Source organism: Mesitornis unicolor, unplaced genomic scaffold (genome assembly GCF_000695765.1).
Source record: "Mesitornis unicolor isolate BGI_N332 unplaced genomic scaffold, ASM69576v1 scaffold29564, whole genome shotgun sequence".
In the NCBI taxonomy this organism is placed as follows: domain Eukaryota; kingdom Metazoa; phylum Chordata; class Aves; order Mesitornithiformes; family Mesitornithidae; genus Mesitornis; species Mesitornis unicolor.
In genome coordinates this window covers 90,180-109,246 of record NW_010179955.1, presented here as the reverse complement: position 1 = coordinate 109,246, position 19,067 = coordinate 90,180, and the positions used below count along the sequence as shown (strand labels likewise).

The 19,067-nt window shown below is 37.0% G+C and overlaps 1 protein-coding gene across 1 annotated transcript in view; it reads right to left on the bottom strand.

Annotated features, from left to right (window-relative positions):
- Nucleotides 1-806: 806 nt before the first annotated feature.
- Nucleotides 807-19,067, bottom strand: part of GPR98 (G protein-coupled receptor 98) — a gene marked incomplete at its 3' end in the record, with an annotated part of 94,021 nt that continues 75,760 nt past the window's right edge. Inside the window, exons 40-59 of the mRNA XM_010182956.1 lie at nt 18,338-18,416; nt 17,587-17,725; nt 17,011-17,152; nt 16,320-16,582; nt 14,707-14,882; nt 13,877-14,001; nt 12,631-12,797; nt 12,405-12,548; nt 11,877-11,984; nt 11,136-11,388; nt 10,123-10,269; nt 9,794-10,016; nt 9,111-9,315; nt 8,053-8,199; nt 6,176-6,431; nt 4,137-4,339; nt 3,050-3,223; nt 2,467-2,649; nt 1,592-1,771; nt 807-971 (exon numbers count right to left, since the gene is read on the bottom strand). Of these exons, the coding sequence (XP_010181258.1) occupies nt 807-971; nt 1,592-1,771; nt 2,467-2,649; nt 3,050-3,223; nt 4,137-4,339; nt 6,176-6,431; nt 8,053-8,199; nt 9,111-9,315; nt 9,794-10,016; nt 10,123-10,269; nt 11,136-11,388; nt 11,877-11,984; nt 12,405-12,548; nt 12,631-12,797; nt 13,877-14,001; nt 14,707-14,882; nt 16,320-16,582; nt 17,011-17,152; nt 17,587-17,725; nt 18,338-18,416 (3,479 nt within the window). The remainder of the gene's footprint in view (nt 972-1,591; nt 1,772-2,466; nt 2,650-3,049; nt 3,224-4,136; nt 4,340-6,175; nt 6,432-8,052; nt 8,200-9,110; nt 9,316-9,793; nt 10,017-10,122; nt 10,270-11,135; nt 11,389-11,876; nt 11,985-12,404; nt 12,549-12,630; nt 12,798-13,876; nt 14,002-14,706; nt 14,883-16,319; nt 16,583-17,010; nt 17,153-17,586; nt 17,726-18,337; nt 18,417-19,067) is intronic.

Here is a 19,067-nt window from a genome sequence, read left to right as displayed (position 1 = left end):
CATGTGTGCATATGTAAGAACTTCAGGAAGCAAAAAACAACGTACAGCCCTATCAGCAGAGACAGGATAGCAAAACGATAGCAAAACTGCCAAATACTGATGATCCTACCAAAAAAGCTATTTTCCAGCTGATTAAAAGAAATAACTGGCGTATCTATTTATTTAATGCAAAATAGCCTTATACAGACAGAATAGATTATGCTTTATGTTAAAACACTTTTCTTCATTAAATATTTTGAGCATACTGTAAAAGACCATTATTAAGATAACAACAATAGCTTGACCATATCCAATATTTCGGCTTCTAATTCAGAGTTTTAAACTGCCATGAAACACAAATCAAATAACACTATCCAGATTGAAAGTCTCTAGGGTGCTTTATTATTTTACAATTTTAAAAATCTGCAAATTTTGAGCATTCATTTATCCTTCTCACCCTTTCAGTCTCAAATTTCTCTTTCAGTTGTCTGATACTGCAATGCAATAATTGTTCCATAATCATTCTTCACATTCAGTACATATTTATTCCTCTTTCTTAACTGTAAAAGAAGTTAGGATTTGAGGAGCCTATCTTCTTGATGATTACATTATGCAACCTTAGAAAGAGCATGTCAGCTTTCCTCTTCTGTCTGAAAAAACACTGCATGCTGCTAAACTCACCAGTTCAAACCGCCCTTTTCCAGTGTTATAATACTTAATAACCCCCTATTCTATAAACACATAACAACAACCATGCCAACACACATAAGAAGAAGAAAGTACTTATAAATCTAATAGCAAATGATTTATTGCAACATCAGAAATACCTCATTGAAGTAAAGGGTACCATTCAGAGGAGTCAGATCATGTCTGGCTGCTTCCTCAAGAATCCATAGGACTTTCACTGCTCCTCGTCCTCCTTGACTTCGACTCACAGTGAGCAGTGCAACTGCAGCAGGGTCATCAGTTGTCTGAGGCTCCTTCACTGTTACCTGATGGAGACAGAGGAAGAAGGAAAGGCTGCAGCAAAAGGGACTGATACTGGCTTGAGGTAAACAACAGAAAACATGATCAATGACAGCGTAAAACAAGGACTAGAGTGAAAATCAACAGGAAGAAAACAGACGCAAGGGATGTGTTGAGTTCTGCTAGCAAAGATTAGTCACCTGTGTTATTTCTGTATGCCCTATGATTCAAAACAATTACAGACAGTGAGTCACAGGTAGGCACTGCACCAGCAAAATGGAGAGCAGAACCATTCACTAACAAGAACTAAGATGAGAGACAATTCATAATTTCTTTTCAAACTTTATTTTCAGTAATAGACATTATTACAAAACCATTTTATTATTCAACAGACTACCAGAAATCCTACTGGCAACGTCCTGAATTGTTGGTATAGTGAATTAAATTGATTCAGTCATGCAGAAATCTACATCAGCAGCACTTTCACTGTTATTATCATCCTACACAGATAGGTGAAGATGATTACTAACATGTCTTTCAGTGAAATAATCATGTCTTCCACTGCAATGAAGGTTTACTGAAATGAGCTATGTGTTAGCAACTATTCAACTGTAGCAGAAAAGAGTGCAATCGAAATCAAACTTACTTTCTTTTCTTCAAACCCAAACACTCCAACAGGGGAATCATTTGGTGGAATAGCAACAGTAACCAGGGTGTCCTCCCCAAGTCTTGCACCTCCCGTTACCCTCACCAGGACAACCTTGAATACCTCAAGCAACTCAACTTCGCTGTCATCTATGATTGTAATTTCTATTTCTCCTGCAGCCTGCAGAAATTGTTGAAAAAGGAAAATCACTGAAGTTTCATTCATAATATTCTGTGATTTGTTTGAAAAAATCTGAAACATATATATATGGGTACATTTTATCTAATAATATGTAAACAGATGTTGTTCAGGTGTGTTTATTTCTTACCATAATTGTATATTTATAATAAGAAAACAAAATTTCAAGACTTTTAAGACCACCAACACAAATCTTCTACGTTAAAACCAGCAGGCTGCTCTGCTTTGGTACTCAACAGAATGTGCAGGCAGCCAATACTGTACTTTAGCCAAAATTCTTTTCTTTGCCAAAGAGCAGTTCTGTTCACTTGAAATCAAGCCCCCTTGTGTACAATAAGTACTGTCAGGGGCAGCATGAAATTTAAACCACATGTAGAAAGCAGCTAACAAAACACACAGGTTTATTCTGAGAATTTATAGAGAAGACAGGTTATGATACAAATTTTCAGTGTAACAACTTTATTATTAGAGATAATGTCTTCAATGTGGAAGTACCAAAGACTTACAACCCTTATGAACATCCTGCTTCTCCATGTGAAAGAACTGAAATCAGGAGCATCTTTCACATACACAAGCCCATAAATAAAATTTTTTCCATGAAAGTTATGCTGGAAGAAAATACGAGAAACTCTTAAACTGGTGACTAAGAGGCAGTTGAACTTTTAGCACATGCATACCTGCCCATCTGCAAATGTGAGGTTTCCAAATGATGGTGTGAAGTCTTCAAAGCCAGCAGTTGAAGGAATGGCTTCCCAGTACACAGTCGCTGACCCAAACCTCCCAGCCTGACGAACAACTGGCAGTTTCAGCACATTCTGTGGTGGGGGTACCTCGTAACCAGCAACGGCTCCAGTTGCATCCTGTAAATTCAACAAGAAACTGATGAGTGTCACAGCAAACTTTTTTTTTCTTTCATATTGAATTGCAGGTGAAAATAAATGAAGAAATGCTCCATCACTTGTAAATGGGTCTGAATTTAACATTGACGTTGCTCTGAGCAAGTTTGGATTACTTGACCTCCTGAGGTCCCTTTCAGAATATCCTACTACAACAGTTTTAGCACTTTCAGATCACTCATAAATTTCACATATTGATTGTGAAGAACTTCTGAAGAAGGAATTGTCTGTCTGCTATCTGGCCTATGTATCCACAAAAGTTTAGTGTCATAAAGCTTACTAGAACACTACCGAAAGAGGTCTGAAAACACAGACTCTCCTGCTGGAACGCTGCTTTAAATATTTTTCATTCAAACTTACTCACCTTTGTAACACTGAAACAAAATATTCCTCTAGCATCATCATTTTCTTCAATTGTTATTTCGGCTATTTCCAACCCAAGCCTCTTTACACTTGGCTGACCTCCGGTGCGAGAGTCGACCAGTTGCACATCAGTAATATTGATTACAAACCCTTCTTGTAGCTCTGGAACATTGTCCTGTAAAAATATTTTTAAATGTCACATTCCTAGTAAAACACTGTGAGTTATAACACAGGCGGCAAGCTGGCTACTTGTAGGTTGCTTATTGTTCAAAAATTCTGTGTGACCAATCCCTTGCTTCACACCACATGAAAAGTGAAAGAGAGAACCTGTGCTGAGTTTTAGAAAGTGAGGTTGGCAGTCAGACTGCAGATCTGTAAGAATGATGAAAATTACTGCTGGCTGACACTTGTTTCTGTAAGAAAGGTGGCTGTATTCCAGATACTAAGCCAGAACTTGAAAAGCAATACCTTCATTCTGAATATATTTAAATATTATGCACATTTTTGGTGAAAAAATAACTTTTCCTGAATTATAAGAATATGAGGAGTTGGAAGGGACCTGGAAAGCTCCCCCAGTGCAACCCCTGCCAGAGCAGGATCACCAGAGCAGTCACACAGGAACACGACCAGGGCTTTGGGGGTCTCCACACAAGGAGACTCCACAACCTCTCTGAGCAGCCTGGGCCATGCTCCAGAACCCTCACACTCACAAACTTTGGCCTCATCTTCAGCTTGAACCTCCTGTGCTCCAGCTTGGGACCATTGCCCCTTGTCCTGGCATTGGACATGAACTACATTGAACAAAACTGAACTACAGAACAAATCTGTTAAGAGGCATATAAAGTAGAATAAGTATTTTTAAAGTATTTTTTTCCTTTCTAATTATTTTATGTCAATTTTGAGACTAGTTCTTTTCAGTTCATTCGCAGCGATGACTACTAGAATTCTTTTGAAAGAGATGGATGCAAATCTTACTAATACAGAACCATCCGACAAGGCAAGAATCCCACTTTAGACATTTCTAGAATGCTAAATCCTTCTGGTATAGAAACAGCACCATTATTAGCTACAGTTGTGCGACTACTCACAGGCAAAATAGTGACTAGGACAGCAGTTATTGTAGCGTTCTCTGCCATAATGACTGTCTTCTTTTCCAGTATATAATCCTCATTCTCTGTTGCTTGGTTGGAGAGGGGGAGGTCCAAGTTAGGTGCGGTGCTGAGCTGAACTGCGATCTCTCCAACAAACCCTTGCTCTCGAACAATGTGTAAAGTAAGAGTAGTTGAGTTTACTTGCCCTATAACATGGAAGGGAAAAGAAATCAAGACTTGATTGTTTTAACCTTTGCTCTGCTTATTTTCAAGGTAACCTAATTGCACTGGAGCTGTTTGCTAGAGCCCACTTCAGTTTTGCTTAGCAATGCAACGATATCTGGATAATTTAATGACTTTGCAAATAAGCACATACAAGTGGTGTGAACACACACAGCACAGTGAGTACATCTGGAAAGCATTTTAAAACCGCATCTAGAGGAAGAATAAAACATGGAATATTTACAGTTTAAAATATTTTCTACACGAACTTTTAATTCAACACTGCCATTTTTATTCAGCTTTGCCTCAAAACTCCCATTGCACTATTTCACCCGGATTTTACAGGCCTAGGAGATCATAATGGATTCTAATACAGAAAGCGGCACTGGAGGCAGTCACTCTGGCTGTAAATTTTACAGATGCCCATTCTACATTTCCTTAATGCCAATGTTGAAGAAAATGAGGTATGCTTCCATCAGCCAGGCTCAGATCCCTTTCGGGAAAACAGATTTGCAATTTTTTTTCTAATAAACCACCAAATACAGAATTTGGCTAAAGGTGCTAGGTTTGTGACTGAAGCAATGGGACTGATAAAATGCTGGAGATATGGTACCTCAGACTACTTTCTGTTACTTGCATTAACTAAGTACTACTTCAGAGTTAACTAATTCATTAAAAATATAACAAAGACTGGAAAAGTAACTGTGCAACAAATGAAACCTAAGAACACGCCTTGAAACCTAACATCAAAGTATATACATCTATAATGTGTGTGTGTGCACACGTAAGGAACCAACAGAATCCCTCCATGATGCTTCCAGGTGGAAAATAAAAGGGCAACACTAATTCACTTTAAAACTGGACTTTATCTGCAATAATATTCTGATGCATAATGTAGTTTTTATAAGTTTTATTTGTTAATATGGAGGGAATATTAAATTGCCAGGAAACTTCAATTTTAAAGTATGGATAGCCCATCTTAACCTTTCTTCCAGCCAGCTGCTGGAAAACCACCAGGCTGTGGTGAACGCCAAATGCCAAAAACTCCCTTTTTGGCCCAATTCACGAGGAAAGCCTTTCTATAGATATTATTTTAAAGTATATTAATCCCATATGAAATGGGCAAGTTCAGCTTTTTATCTTAACAGAAGTATTTTACGTACTAGTGATTCGCAACACAAGATGACAAGATTTTAATAACCCACCCCCTAAAGAGAAATGATTGGATAATGTTGATATACGCAACATGAAATACAGCATAAAAGGTATGTAATGAATTAGCATAGTTATGTATTTTAAGGATATATCTGCTACAAAATCTTTATAGAATAATGCTGTTATAAATAAATATATAATTATAGATGTTATATATGTTTTATGTAAATAAAGATAAAGATAAAGATAAAGATAAACATAAACATAAACATAAACATACATATACACACACACACAAGCACACACATATATATACACACACACATATATACACACACATACATATATACACACACATACATACACACACAAACATACATACACACACAAACATACATATGTATACACACATATTATATATACACACACAAACATACATATATACAGACACATATATATACACAAACATACATATATATACACAAACATACATATATATACACACACACAAACATACATGCATATATATACACACACAAACATACATATATATAAACGCACAAACATACACATATATATATAAAACCAATGTCATAGCTTCAACATGCTCAATTTCAATGCTTTGCAAAAACACATTTTTTCCCAAGAAACAAACTTACCTTCTGGCTCTGTGACTTTAACAAAGAGAGACTCCATATGCCACCCAATGACACCGTGTGGGGAGTCACTGGGTAAAATGGTGAGCACAGCCCGTGCCCTTTTGGGATCGATGACCGCTCCTTTGGAGGCATCCTGGATGCCCACAGTGGTAACACGAGCAAGCGTGATTTCCACGGTCTCTGAAAGCTCTGCAACTCTGTCTGCAAGAATTGTCAGGGTGATCGTGGACAGGGCCTGGCCTTCTGCAAATGTAATCTAAAGTTTTAGAGGAGATGGGGGAAAGAAGTCAAACTTCTTTTCAATGCTGCTATATCAATTACTTTATTCCATAAAACTCTATCCATAAAAAACCCCAAACAACAAAACTACCACCACTCAAAAAAACCCCAAAAATATTAAGGAAGTGTACAAAAACTAAATATGAGATCCAGAGAGTTAAAAATAGTCACACTGAGAAAAAATGCAATGTAGTAAAATACAGATTAAAAAAAAATTGCAACGTGTGACAAAGCTAGAAATAGATTCTGGAGTTAACTTCCCCCACAGCAGCCCATATAGAGCTGTCCTTCGCATTTGTGGCTGAAATGGTGTTAAAAACACAGCAACATTTTGGCTATTGCTACGCAGTGCTCCCACAGGTCCAAGAACTGAACAAATTCCTCTTTTTGCTTGCTTTCATGTGTGGCTTTCACTTTTCTTAACTGACCACAAGCTTTTCCACCTTATTTTCTCCCTGTGTCCCACTGACGTGTTGGGGAAAGAAAACAACTGTGTGAGGGGTTGCTAGCCAGCCACAGTCAACTCACCATATAAACATGTCAAAAGAATGGTGAACAGAGACGTATCAACATTACTGTTCATTGAAAAAAATGCTTAGTCAACACTTTTGTTGATCTAATTTTTTTCCCAATTAAATTATTGAGGAATGTTTTGTCTATACATATTCTTCTTTTAAATTCAACGGGCCAGCCACTTGATTAGGTCTTTCCCAACAAGGAAGATATGTCTATAAACACTTAGGCTGCACTTACATTGAAGCATAAACAGAAACTTCCAGTGAACAACATTACACCTTTATTTTACCTTTTCGACCATAGCTCCAAAAGTATGCAAGGAAACTATGGAGTATTTATGTGGAATGCTCAAGGATTATGTTAATAATTTTTGTATGATTTGTTTCCCCTTCGTTTTCCCCTCTGTTGATTTTTCTCTAAATATTTTTATCTTACTTCAGACTCATTATTTCCAGGTGTAAAGCTTATTTTTACAGTTTTGTGACCCTTTCCTCCCTCAGCTGTGCCTGGTGCTACAGCATTATAGTCTGAATAAGGCTTTGTGTCTTCTACAGGTGGCCCCTAGATGGAAGCCCTTGACTTAAAGAGCCTGGCATCCGTCGGTCCTAAAGGATACCTAGAGCTTTGGCTAGCAGGGAATAATGTATTTAGCAGGGTTGGAAAACTAAATAGTTTCAGAAACAGACAAAATTGGGACTTTTGACATTCTCCTGTTCCACCGAAGCTCTCGGCTGCATTGACATTTTCAGCAGGAAAAGCAAACTCTCACAGATCCCCACCTATGCAGATGATTTGACACAGTAGCTGGATCTGACAGCAGAAAGAAACAAAGATGGGAATAGGATACCACAGACATGCGTTTCTGGTGCCTGGACATCTCTGCAATACGAGACTCCAAGAGTGATGCTGCAGAATTATATTAGAAGAGCTAATTGCCAAAACCACAGGACAGGACCAGGAAGCAGGAATTAACAGCAAAGTGGTGTGATCTAACACGTACTATCCTCCCTCAGCACATCCGCACCTATTCTCTGAGACAACACAGTCAGCCCCTCCCTAATACCACTGATGTTACTACATACCATTCCTGAAGCTGGAAATACATCACTTATGCTCCCATTAGCCATCCATTCTACTGTAACTCGTCCATATGTTCCTATCAAACGCTCGATATTCAAGGTGATTAGGCTGTCCTGTTCCATTTCTTCAACTTGCTTAAATAAAGAACTCTGGAAAACATAAATTATCAGAACCGTAACTTTATTTTCTTTTAAAGAAACGTTTCTTCAATGGCGACCAGTGACATCAGACGTAAGTTAATCTACTATTAAGTAAATAAATACATATTTATTGCTTAAATCTGTATGTCCTAATTTTCAGAGGTACTCAATACTCCCAGGTTTCATGGACATAAGAATTTTAAATGTCAAGCCTCTTTAATGCAAGACAAAAAACAGTCTTTTATGTCTAAAGTGCAGTCTTTTATGTCCAGATACGAAGCAAACAAGGGAACCTTCAAGAGAGACTTATTTCTACTGCTGTTACTTTACTGTTACTCACCCTCCTCATACAACTCCAGATGCAATGTTTCACTTCAGTAACAACTCTTTTGTGTTTTATATCTTCAGTGTGCATTTACTGTATACCTGTCTGGATGACTTCTCCAGTGTTTGATGATTTAACAATTAACCACTCCAAATAATACCTTCAGTCTGGTATTCTTTCCTGTCAGACTGGCTCATATTGTGATACAATGCAATCAGTATATTTTTCAGGTAAAAAGGATCTTCAGGTTCATTTACTTAATTCCCTTGATTAACCACCCAGTTATGATGATATCATATATACCCTCTGAAAACCGAATTTTCAGATTGTTGCAAAACAAAGCTGATAAACTAACATGTTAATCTAAATGTAAGGAGATTATAAAAATCTCAAAATAAGCCCAGGCTGTGGAACTGATTTTTTTATCACCTTACATTCTGTATAATCACATCAAACTGCTAAATGGATGTTGAAAAGCTTCTAACTCAGATTTCTACAAGACTTTAGAAAAACAATCCTGTCACAGTTTCAGTATGTTTGTGTTCCATTATTCAGAAATTATACACGTTTTGTTGATTTACCTTAGAAGTTTTACCTGAGCAAATGCAATGACTCCGTAGGCATTGTCATTGGAAGGAATAATTATGTTAACAAAACCATGAGCACCGATCTCTGCACCTCCCTTAGGGTTTTTTAACCACACTTTGAAGCGTTCTTCCTCCTCTGGGATAATGTCATCCAGGATATTGACTGCTATCACAGCTTCCATGTCCCCAGGCTCAAATATCAATTCACCTGAACTAGCATAAAAACACACAAATCAAATAATTATAAACTGAGGGTAGCTGATTAATGAATTTTGAAAGCACTGATGTAAATTTAATGAGCATTTTTGGAGCTGAAATGATTGTTTATATTCCTGAGGAAGGAATTGAGGTTTAAAGGTTCTGGGTTTTGTGGTGTGTTGTGTTTTTTTAAAAAATTACAGTAGATCAGAGAGTAACTGAAATTAATTATGAAAGTGATTTCATTTATCTTAAACAAAAGCTTTCAGAAAACAAGTCATAACTACAAGCCCCTTCTTGCTATGTTTTAAAGCCAGTTCCAAGGCTGTTTCACTTCAGGTTATCTTAAGTCTATGTGTGAAAAGTTCTCTTTGGTGTTAATAAGCACATCAGACAAAGAAGTGTCTACTGCTCTCCACAGTAACAAAACCAGTACCATAGGAAAAATAAATGCAAGAGCTGGGAAGAAGCTATATAACACAAGAAACCCTACCTAGGTATAAAATCTGACTGGTTGGCGATCGTGGTCAGCTCATAGATCTGGGAGCTGGACTCTACGGACAGAGCAATCAAGCTCTTGCTGGAGTTCAGAGACCTCGCAGTCGCTGAAGTGATGTGATCCGCACATGGGGCTTCCAGCATCGCAGAGAACTGGTTTCCCTCCGAGTCCCAGAAATACATTGCCGTGGTGTCCTTACCAGACAGCAGGATATGAACTGCGTTGAGCAAGCAGGAGAAAAAAAGAAATGTTTAATGATATATTTAGTATATTTCCACCTTTATAAACTAGGATTTGAACAACTGTTGTCATTTAAGTCTTACCTAAACCTGAAGGAGGTATGAAAACGTGGATGTTTCTTACAGTGCAGACTGGAAGAGACTGAAAACGTCTGAATGTTGACTGCCCTGTCTCCCAGATGAAAATTTCAGAAGAATTTCCAGATTCTACAAAGGAGCAAAATGACAAAACTTGCATTAGTTTGCTGCCTGTTGGTTAAACTGCACACTGCCGGCCATTCAAAAGGCAGAGTTTGGCAGCTTTAATTACCAAGTGAGACCAACGATCATGTTTTCCTTTTTATTTGGTGTGTAACTTCATAGTATAACTGATCTTCCTGGGATGATTAATCCACTGATATTATTTCAACACTGGAAGGGTTCTCAAAGACTGTCACAGGCTGCCCAGGGCAGTGGTGAATCACCATCCTTAGGTGTATTTAAAAGCCATCCAGATACAGTGCTCAGGGACGTGGTTTAGAAGTGGGCATGGTAGAGTTAGATAACAGTTGGACTCAATGATCTTAAAGGTCATTTCCAATCGTAACAATTATCAGATTCTACGATTTAAGGGCTTTTCTGCACACACGTACATATAAGAACACTAAGACTGCTGGTAGACAACAACCAATTGCTAAGAAACCCATAGACTGCAACATAAACTTTTCAAGAGACATAGGCATGCAGTCATAAAGCAATACCTAAGATTTCATACTTGTAATAAAATACACATGTACTTTGCTGACCGAGGACCTTTGCATATCACAAAGCTCAGAAAAGCTTAGATAAGGTGCAATCAGCAGCTAGATTAATAATGTTATAATTTCATGTTCTCCTTGGGAAAATATTTCATTAATTTCATAAATATTTAAGAACAAATCAAATGCTTTTATTTTGTGAGGGACAAAACAGATTACTTTGACAAAATGCCTATAAGAGAACCGTTACTCTCCAGTAACACTTTACTCCCTATCTGAACTTCTTTTTCTCAAATGCCTTTGCCACCAAACAAGCCAGCATATACTTAGCAAACTCAGTGTTTGTCTTCTGCTAAATACCTTGTGCCATAATTAAATAGACATCAGATCCAGAAATCCAGGCCTCCATATGTTTTATTTCTTTGGCTGGCAATTGATGAGGATTCCTAAACTCATTATTCACCCACTGGTACAAGAGCATGTTCTGGCTGGTGTTTGACAAAGATACTAATAGGTACACGATGCCTCCTCTAGGAAACAAGGCTATGTTCAGCGCTCCGTAAAGTGGAAGTTGATGATGCAACACAAATATATCTTTATTCCACTGGAAAACCTGTGGAAATATGAAATAATTTTTTCTTATAATTGACATCAAGAGGAGAAAAATTAAGTGCCACACTGAAAAACTGGAAAAATTTAAAGTTAACTGAATTCCTAATTTCTAAGGTGGACCCTACATTAAGGTAGAAGCACACTGGTGAGTAACAACACTACTGCAAGCTGCTGTGCCTGTTCTTCAGATGAACAGGTTTATTACGGTCAGAAGCTATTTCTGTTCATATAGGTGTTTAAAATGTTAGATTCCAAAACAGAAATAACACTAGCAACAAAATCAAACCAAATATAAATTATATTTAATGTAAAGAGTGCTGGTACATTTAAACAAGTCTAGAATCTTGAGACTTATAAATCCATGATAGAAATGCAAGTAATTTTTCAGAAACACATTCTCAATAGTTTTTTTATTACCCCTTCATATTTCAAACTCAAAACTAAGCAAACTACCCACATCAAAGCCAGAAAAGACAAGTGTATTCAGACCTGGATGGAACTGGCACTGCTTGTGTGAGACACAAAAATCAAATAGTCTTCTCCATCCACAGCAAAATGTTTGACCTGTCTGGTGTCCAGAACAGAGAGAGTCTGGATCTGCAAGGGAAATACGACAAAAATGGTGACTGGAAGACACTTCATGTTCGGGTTTATACATATTGTTTTAATTGTAAATTTACATATAAAACTATATCTAAAATGCATAAAATCGCATATATATATATATATAAATTGCAAAATTACATATATATATATACACATACACACATATTAGATATAGATATAGAGATATAGATATAGATATAGATATAGATATACATATACATATACATATACATATAGATATATATAACCAGTAGATAATGATGACAAACTTAGGTCATTGAAGTCACGCAGAGGGTTAGGGCCCCAAACTGAGCACAGAGTGCTTTTTTATAAAAACTAGCCTGACTGGAGGATCTCCCGAGGCCTTTTCAATCCCATCATTCTATGATTTGGTAAGCAAAACAGATTTACCTTCAAGAGTTTGCGTCCAGGCATGAATGCATACACAGTGTTGTTGGAAGCTCCCTGCCTGCCTCCTCCATGAGTAATCACAAGGTAGGGAGAGGCATGGATTTGGAAAGACACGCAGCTCTTAGGATCCCACAGGCTGAAATTCTGAGAAAGGAGTAAGAAAGTAAAACTGAGACTGAAATTCTTTATTCAGTATCATGCTTGGTGTTTGCCAGCAAACATTTACCTCGACAGGAACAAAAACTCCTTTCCACTGGTAGACGGTAGAAAACGCAGCTGGAGGCGCACGCAGCAGAACACCATAGAGGATTTCTCCTGATGTAAAGAAGCACCAGCTAGACACTGACTCTTCCACAAAACTTTGCAAGACAGACAGGACACTGATACCACCTCCTGCAATGCAGTAAAAGAAAACACTGCTTACTATGAACTCATTCCTGAGGTCTTTTTCAATGCCATTTTAATGGTACACTGGCCAAAACCAGACCTAGTATCAGAAATGTTGAAGTTGTCTTTAAATAGCTGGAATAAGTGTATGTAAATGCTCAGAAATGTCACAGTAGTGGGGATGTAATGAGAGTTAAGCAATAAAAGTATTCTTTATCTATTATAATTCCATATCAAAGATGCATAGTCAATTTGAGTCTGATTCAGAATGATTCAGTTTGGAATTTAGTTTGTGAGAAAATCAGCTAGATAGTAGTGAAAAAAGTGACAAAGTACAAATCTTATGTTTGCCTCCTTCTCCACCTCATCACAACAAGCACCAAGATTCTTAACCTGCCAAAGCCGCTCAACTGGCTTACCAAAAAACACTGCGCTGCCAGAACTAAACTGCAAGAGCTGAACTGCCAGTCTCACACATAGGTTAGATCAGCTGCTGAGCCAGACAGGGTATTCATCCAAAATCAGGCATTTCTCTTTTTGGCGTGATAGTTTCAGTCTGATCAGTGAGCAGCTGTACACATGCAGTACTGGAACGAAAACCGCTCAGCGTGGAAATCAGGACAAGTAGGCAGAGTTGGAAGGATTGCTTCCTTCAACAGCAGTGTTAACTTGGACCAGGCTAAAGTGGCTGGATTAAAGGCAAACTGGGAGACATGATAGAAAACTTGTGGTGCTGTTTTTTCAGGCTATGTCAGGTCTATGTAAAATATGTCTCTTATACGGTGTTAGAAAATTCCAGTCACAGGTAGTAAAGATATTTCATTAAACAAAAGTCTAGTGACAGTAATGTTCATATTAGCAGCAAGGAGAGCAATACAGATTATTGAAACTGGAAGAAGTGGCTGACGACAAGGTGACTCTTAGGCAGCTAAGCTCTTTTATCCAATGAACCTTGACATGCTCAGAAAAATATTAATCAATGATGTGATCAAGCCTGAATATGTAAATTTACATTGCAAAGTTACACCTCCTGTATGTTTCCACACTGACAAAAGCAGTGGACACTCTCTATAAAGTGGACGTACTGATGCCAAATGCGGTATCCGACAACGTCTCCCACTCGACACTCACAGACACGTTAAGCCCATTGCTCCGTGAAACTTTCAAATAAACTGTAGTGCTGGCTTCTTCAACTATGAGGAAGTTTGTCCTAAGTGTAAGAATTCAGAAAATAAAAGAGAGAATGTGTTATTTTTACAGTATGCAAATAAGATTCTTATAGTATAATTCCAGTGCAGTCTATACAACAGAAAGAAAAAGAAAATATTAATAACTGGTTCTGCTATCTGATGGACTGATAAGTACATTAATCAAGGTTGTCCAATGTTTCTTACCACAGGACCTTGGCAAAATCTTAGCAAAATCTTAAACAAACTTGAAATTTAACAGATCAGCTGTAGAGTTTAAGCTGAATAATCTTTTAAAATGTCATTCCATGTGGTTCATTTGCTTCTGAAAAACAGCCCTAAATAAAAGTGTATTTTACACAAGTTTAAAATCAGAAATAAATTATAGAATGTATGACTCCCTGGGCACTGATCTGAGGTTTGGGCCTCTTCACATGGTTTACTATTACTGGAATGTTTAGGGACTAATTAAGTTCTGTTTTATGGAAAAAAACCCAAAAAACAGAGAGAAACTGACATTTCTGACGATGAATAGTCCATTTTGGTTTTCTGTTCTTTTGTATAGCAGTAACAGTATTTGACACATAGTGTACTTTTCAAAATTGCAAATATTTTACAACTGGATTGCTGAATTTCTTTAAGGGTATTAATCAAAAATGGAATTGTAGAGAGACACCATCTCTACTGAATGTGAAAAATCCCCTTTCAAGGGAATCAGTGTTCAGTACCTGTTTGTAACTGGATAGATGCTGAAAAGCCCTAGTGGAGCCTGGTTCTGTAATACTGTAATCATAGTTTGCACTCTCGTGCCTAATCTAGCCCCTCCAGTGGGATTGAACAGGGTGACAACAAAGTGCTCATCCATTTCTGGTTCTTCATCCAGTATTGCTGAAATATGCAGTGTCTGAGAAGAAAACAAGCACAGAAAGTTGTTGGAACTTGAGACCCAGTAACATATACTAACATATATTATAATAACATAAAAACACAGCCCTACTAGACCATGCTACTCTTTCTATTCTCTCACTGCACTGTTTTTGTGTTTCCTTCTCCTCTTTTCTGCTCTCATCCCAAGCACCCTCTGAAATGTAATAGGTTTTGATCCTTTTTTCATAATTCAATTCTCTACTTATTCCATACATTCCTTGGTAATGAATGGTCCCTGTACAGCCATCCGGTCCCCTAACACAGCCCAGTCAAGTTGGTTTTAATTTATTTTAGTTTGCAATTAGCTCCAGGACTAATCAGGGTAATTTCATTACTGGTGCCGGGAAGAAAGAAGGACAAAAGGGTAGAGGAATATTTTAAATACTCTCTTTTTCATACTTCTTTCCCTCTACTGCACCACTGCGGATCAGAGTAGGATTCACTCAGAGTGTCTCAAATTAGCAGAGAATTATCTAGAAAGAGGTGGGTGTTTTCACTGGCATTTGGGGCTCACTGTCAATTACCCAAATGTGCAGAAGTTACAGAGGTACACACTGCTTTGCTATAGAAAAATAAAAGTTAGTAATGATGGATCTGGAACTAAACTGGAGCTTGCAGACCTTTAGATCCCTGTTTACTCCTGCAATAAACCATATTTAGAGTCTGCTTTAAGAGTCTTTGACACACAGATCTGCTGCATTGGCCAGCACCGTGGTTCCAAATGCATTTAAGGTTCAGAAATTGAAAAAGTGTTTCCAGAAAGGTTTGTTTCAGATTCTTCCCCACTAGCCATAGTATACAAACTTGTTGTGGACTTCAGCTTCACTGACAAAATAAAATAAAATTCAAAAAATCCAAACAAACTGCCATTAAACTTCAGAAGGGTCAAGTTATCACAAACTCAAACCAGCTCATTTTCTAGCTGACATTCTTGTGGGGACACTGCAGAGGCAGTGGGCTTAATACTCCCAGAAGTAATTTTCTGTTCCTAAGACTGAGAGCTGTTCACTTTGTGCGCACATTGTTCAGCTCAGACCAGCTGAAGGTTCAAATTATGGATTGGGGTTTTTACTTCAACTGTAACTATTTACAATTGCAAATTATCATTTAATTTAAAAGTTTGTTTCAGCTACACGCTGAATACACACAAGAAATGTTCTTATGTATACATGAACATTATATACCCATTATATCATTTCCAGTTTACCTCAACCATTACAAAGAGAGAAATATCTGCAGAAGAGCACATTTAATTTTTAATGCATTCCCACTCCTGTGACTCAATTTGCTCTGAGAATGAAGGGAAAAAATAAGAAAATAAATAAATACAAGGAAAAACACTGACATTTCTGAAGTTCTTCTACCAATGCCAGAAAAGCTTTCTTCACTTCTTTGGTAGTAAGTATCATATTACCTTGAATCTGACTCCCTCTTCCAGCACAATAAATCCTTGAGAAGGGGTCAAATCCACTGATGGCTCTGAAGAATTAATTTCGCTTACAAGATACTGAACAGTCACGGTGCCAAATATCCCCTGAGGGGGTTCTCTAATGATATTTAATACTGCAACACTTTCCATTAAATGAAGAGCTGTTTGCTCTCTGAGGAAGAAGTGATCGCTGTTATTGAATGACAAAACTCCATGGCCATCGTCATTGGCAAGTATAGTAATTGTGGCTTTGGAGGAATAAATAACGGAAATATTATTTAATTAACACAGTAAATACAATAATACATATATACAAATAAAATGCATATAAACACAAATCCATTCCTCCCTTAGTGCATATATAATGTTTTTATGTCTATGACATTTCTTGAAGAGAATATGTAAGAATTTTACTTTATCTAGGAAGATTTCTAGAAAAAGACCTCAGTTCAGCGTGGTAACACTTATTAAAAAGCTCACTTTCACACTTTTTGATTACTCATTTTACATAAAATCTCGTTAATTGTGTAGTTTTTATAAGGATGTTTCAAAAATTCTCTGGAGGAGTTTTACAGATCTAGCACAACAGAACAATGTTTTTTAATGAAACATGATTATTCAGAAGAATTTAAATTAAACAATTCCAAAGAATGGGAACATCAAAACTAAGTTTTACCTGTTGTGTTCTCCCCCAATTCCAGCCCCAGAGAGGGATTTGTTAAAATTAACTGGAACTTCTCATCACCTTCAGGAATATCATCATCAAAAATCGTTACAACAACAGATTTGTTCCTTTCTCCATCAGCAAAAAAAAGAGTCTAGCATTGAAACATAAAAACCATTGAATACTTAACAGGTGAAGAGGCACAGAAGAGCCATAATTTCTATGTTCCTCTTAAATTCATTGAAACAGCTGTAAAAAAATTCAACGCATTGCAGAATGAGGACAAGTAAGAGAAATTTACTTTGAAGTTCTGTCATAAAGAAATACGAAACCTTATATGAAATGCTGCATGTTCTTTTCTAAGCAAAATGGTATTGAAAGTTTACTATGTGACTTACAACTAAAAATACTTCAGTATTTAAAAAGAAACAAAATACAACAACTTATTTTATCTCATTCTATTCAGATGACTGAAGCAATTAAGTTGAAAAAGTCTGTTGCACTACTGATCATTCTGCAGAACAAACATAAGATAAATCTTTTGAGGAAGTGGAAAGAAAAGTACAAGACTTAGAATTTGCTTCTCACCCTTGAGGTAACGCTAAAATCCAAACCCAGCTGTGCCTCCAAGTTTTGGGCATAAAAAAATACAGACACATTGCCATACGATCCTCTGTTTCGGTATGCCACCACTGTCAGATTCCCGTGAGATTCCTTAACTTCAAAACTAAAACAAAAAGCCAGAAAAATTCTCAGTGCTCACTATGCATGTTCTTTTCAAAAACATGGCAGATAGGTCTCATATTTTCACTTCAAATCATTCTGTCTGCTTCATAAGAAAATGGCACCATTACAGAAGCAGCACCATTACAAAAGTCTAACACAACATTTTAGTCTTTGTTTCTTATCTAGATGGATATAGATTAGGCTATACGAGGCTGTGCTTTTTTCCTTGCTTATTAGTGACAGATTAAGCCTCTCTATGTTCGTAAGTCCCTACCTCCTGGCGATGCCAGTGCCTATGCCAATGTGGAGGCAGTGGGAGAGGCACTGAATGGAGGCTGGGGAAATGGTGCCAATTCACAATATAAAAGGACAGCAGTGAATGTAGGTGCATGGTAGCAAAATAATTCTGAGTAAACATACTGTGAATGTTGGCTTTCAGTGTGGGAATTCTCTTGCACTTTCCAGCTCTATTGAATTGAATGATGCTTTGCCATTTCAAAGATCTTGCCCTGATTTTAATACAGGAGTTTTACTGTTAACTGAAAATGAAAATAATTGGGCAAGCCAGATCACTAACTGACACAATAAGTTCTTCAAGGAACACAAGACTTACCTGGTACTTTCCCATTCAATTACTCCGCTTACTCCATCATTAGCATCAATAATAATTTGGGAAGCTAAACCCTCCACATCTAAAATGGAAAACAAGAGGACAAAAAAGAAAGAACAATGAAGCCCATTTTCAAGATTTTCAAGAATAAGAGAAGCATTTCTTATATTTCAACTAATTCTGTAGAAGAAATACATTATTTTCTGTTTCCAAAATGTGGAGGAGAAAATGGTAGTGGGCAAGATAACTGGAAAGGCTCAAAGAAAATCTGTCCTTAGTACCTTACTATTAGAACTGCCACGCAGTGCCTTGAATTATCATTTACATTAAATAATGCGTCAAAAAAGAATTAAAAAAAGAGAAAAAGAATAAAGAAAATTTAGAAAGCAAAACACAGCACAGAAAAATAAGGAAATACCAAAAGCAAGCTCTGTCATGGAACCTTAATTTATCTTTATTATGTGTGTTTATTATGATTACATTCAACATTTTACAGAATGTGCCAGTCTGAATATAGGGCAAAAAATGAACAAGAAAGAATAATAAATTATCATCTTTTTCTTTAATCTTCTATTCATCTTTCAGTGCCTGATCATAAACTTACTGGCACATAACTCAGATTCTGCTAGAAATACAGAATCATTAATTTATTTGTAGGTTGTTTAGGTACTGTAACAAACTATTGCTCTATAAATGCAGATGTATCTTCTCACTAACTGTAAAAAATTGTTGT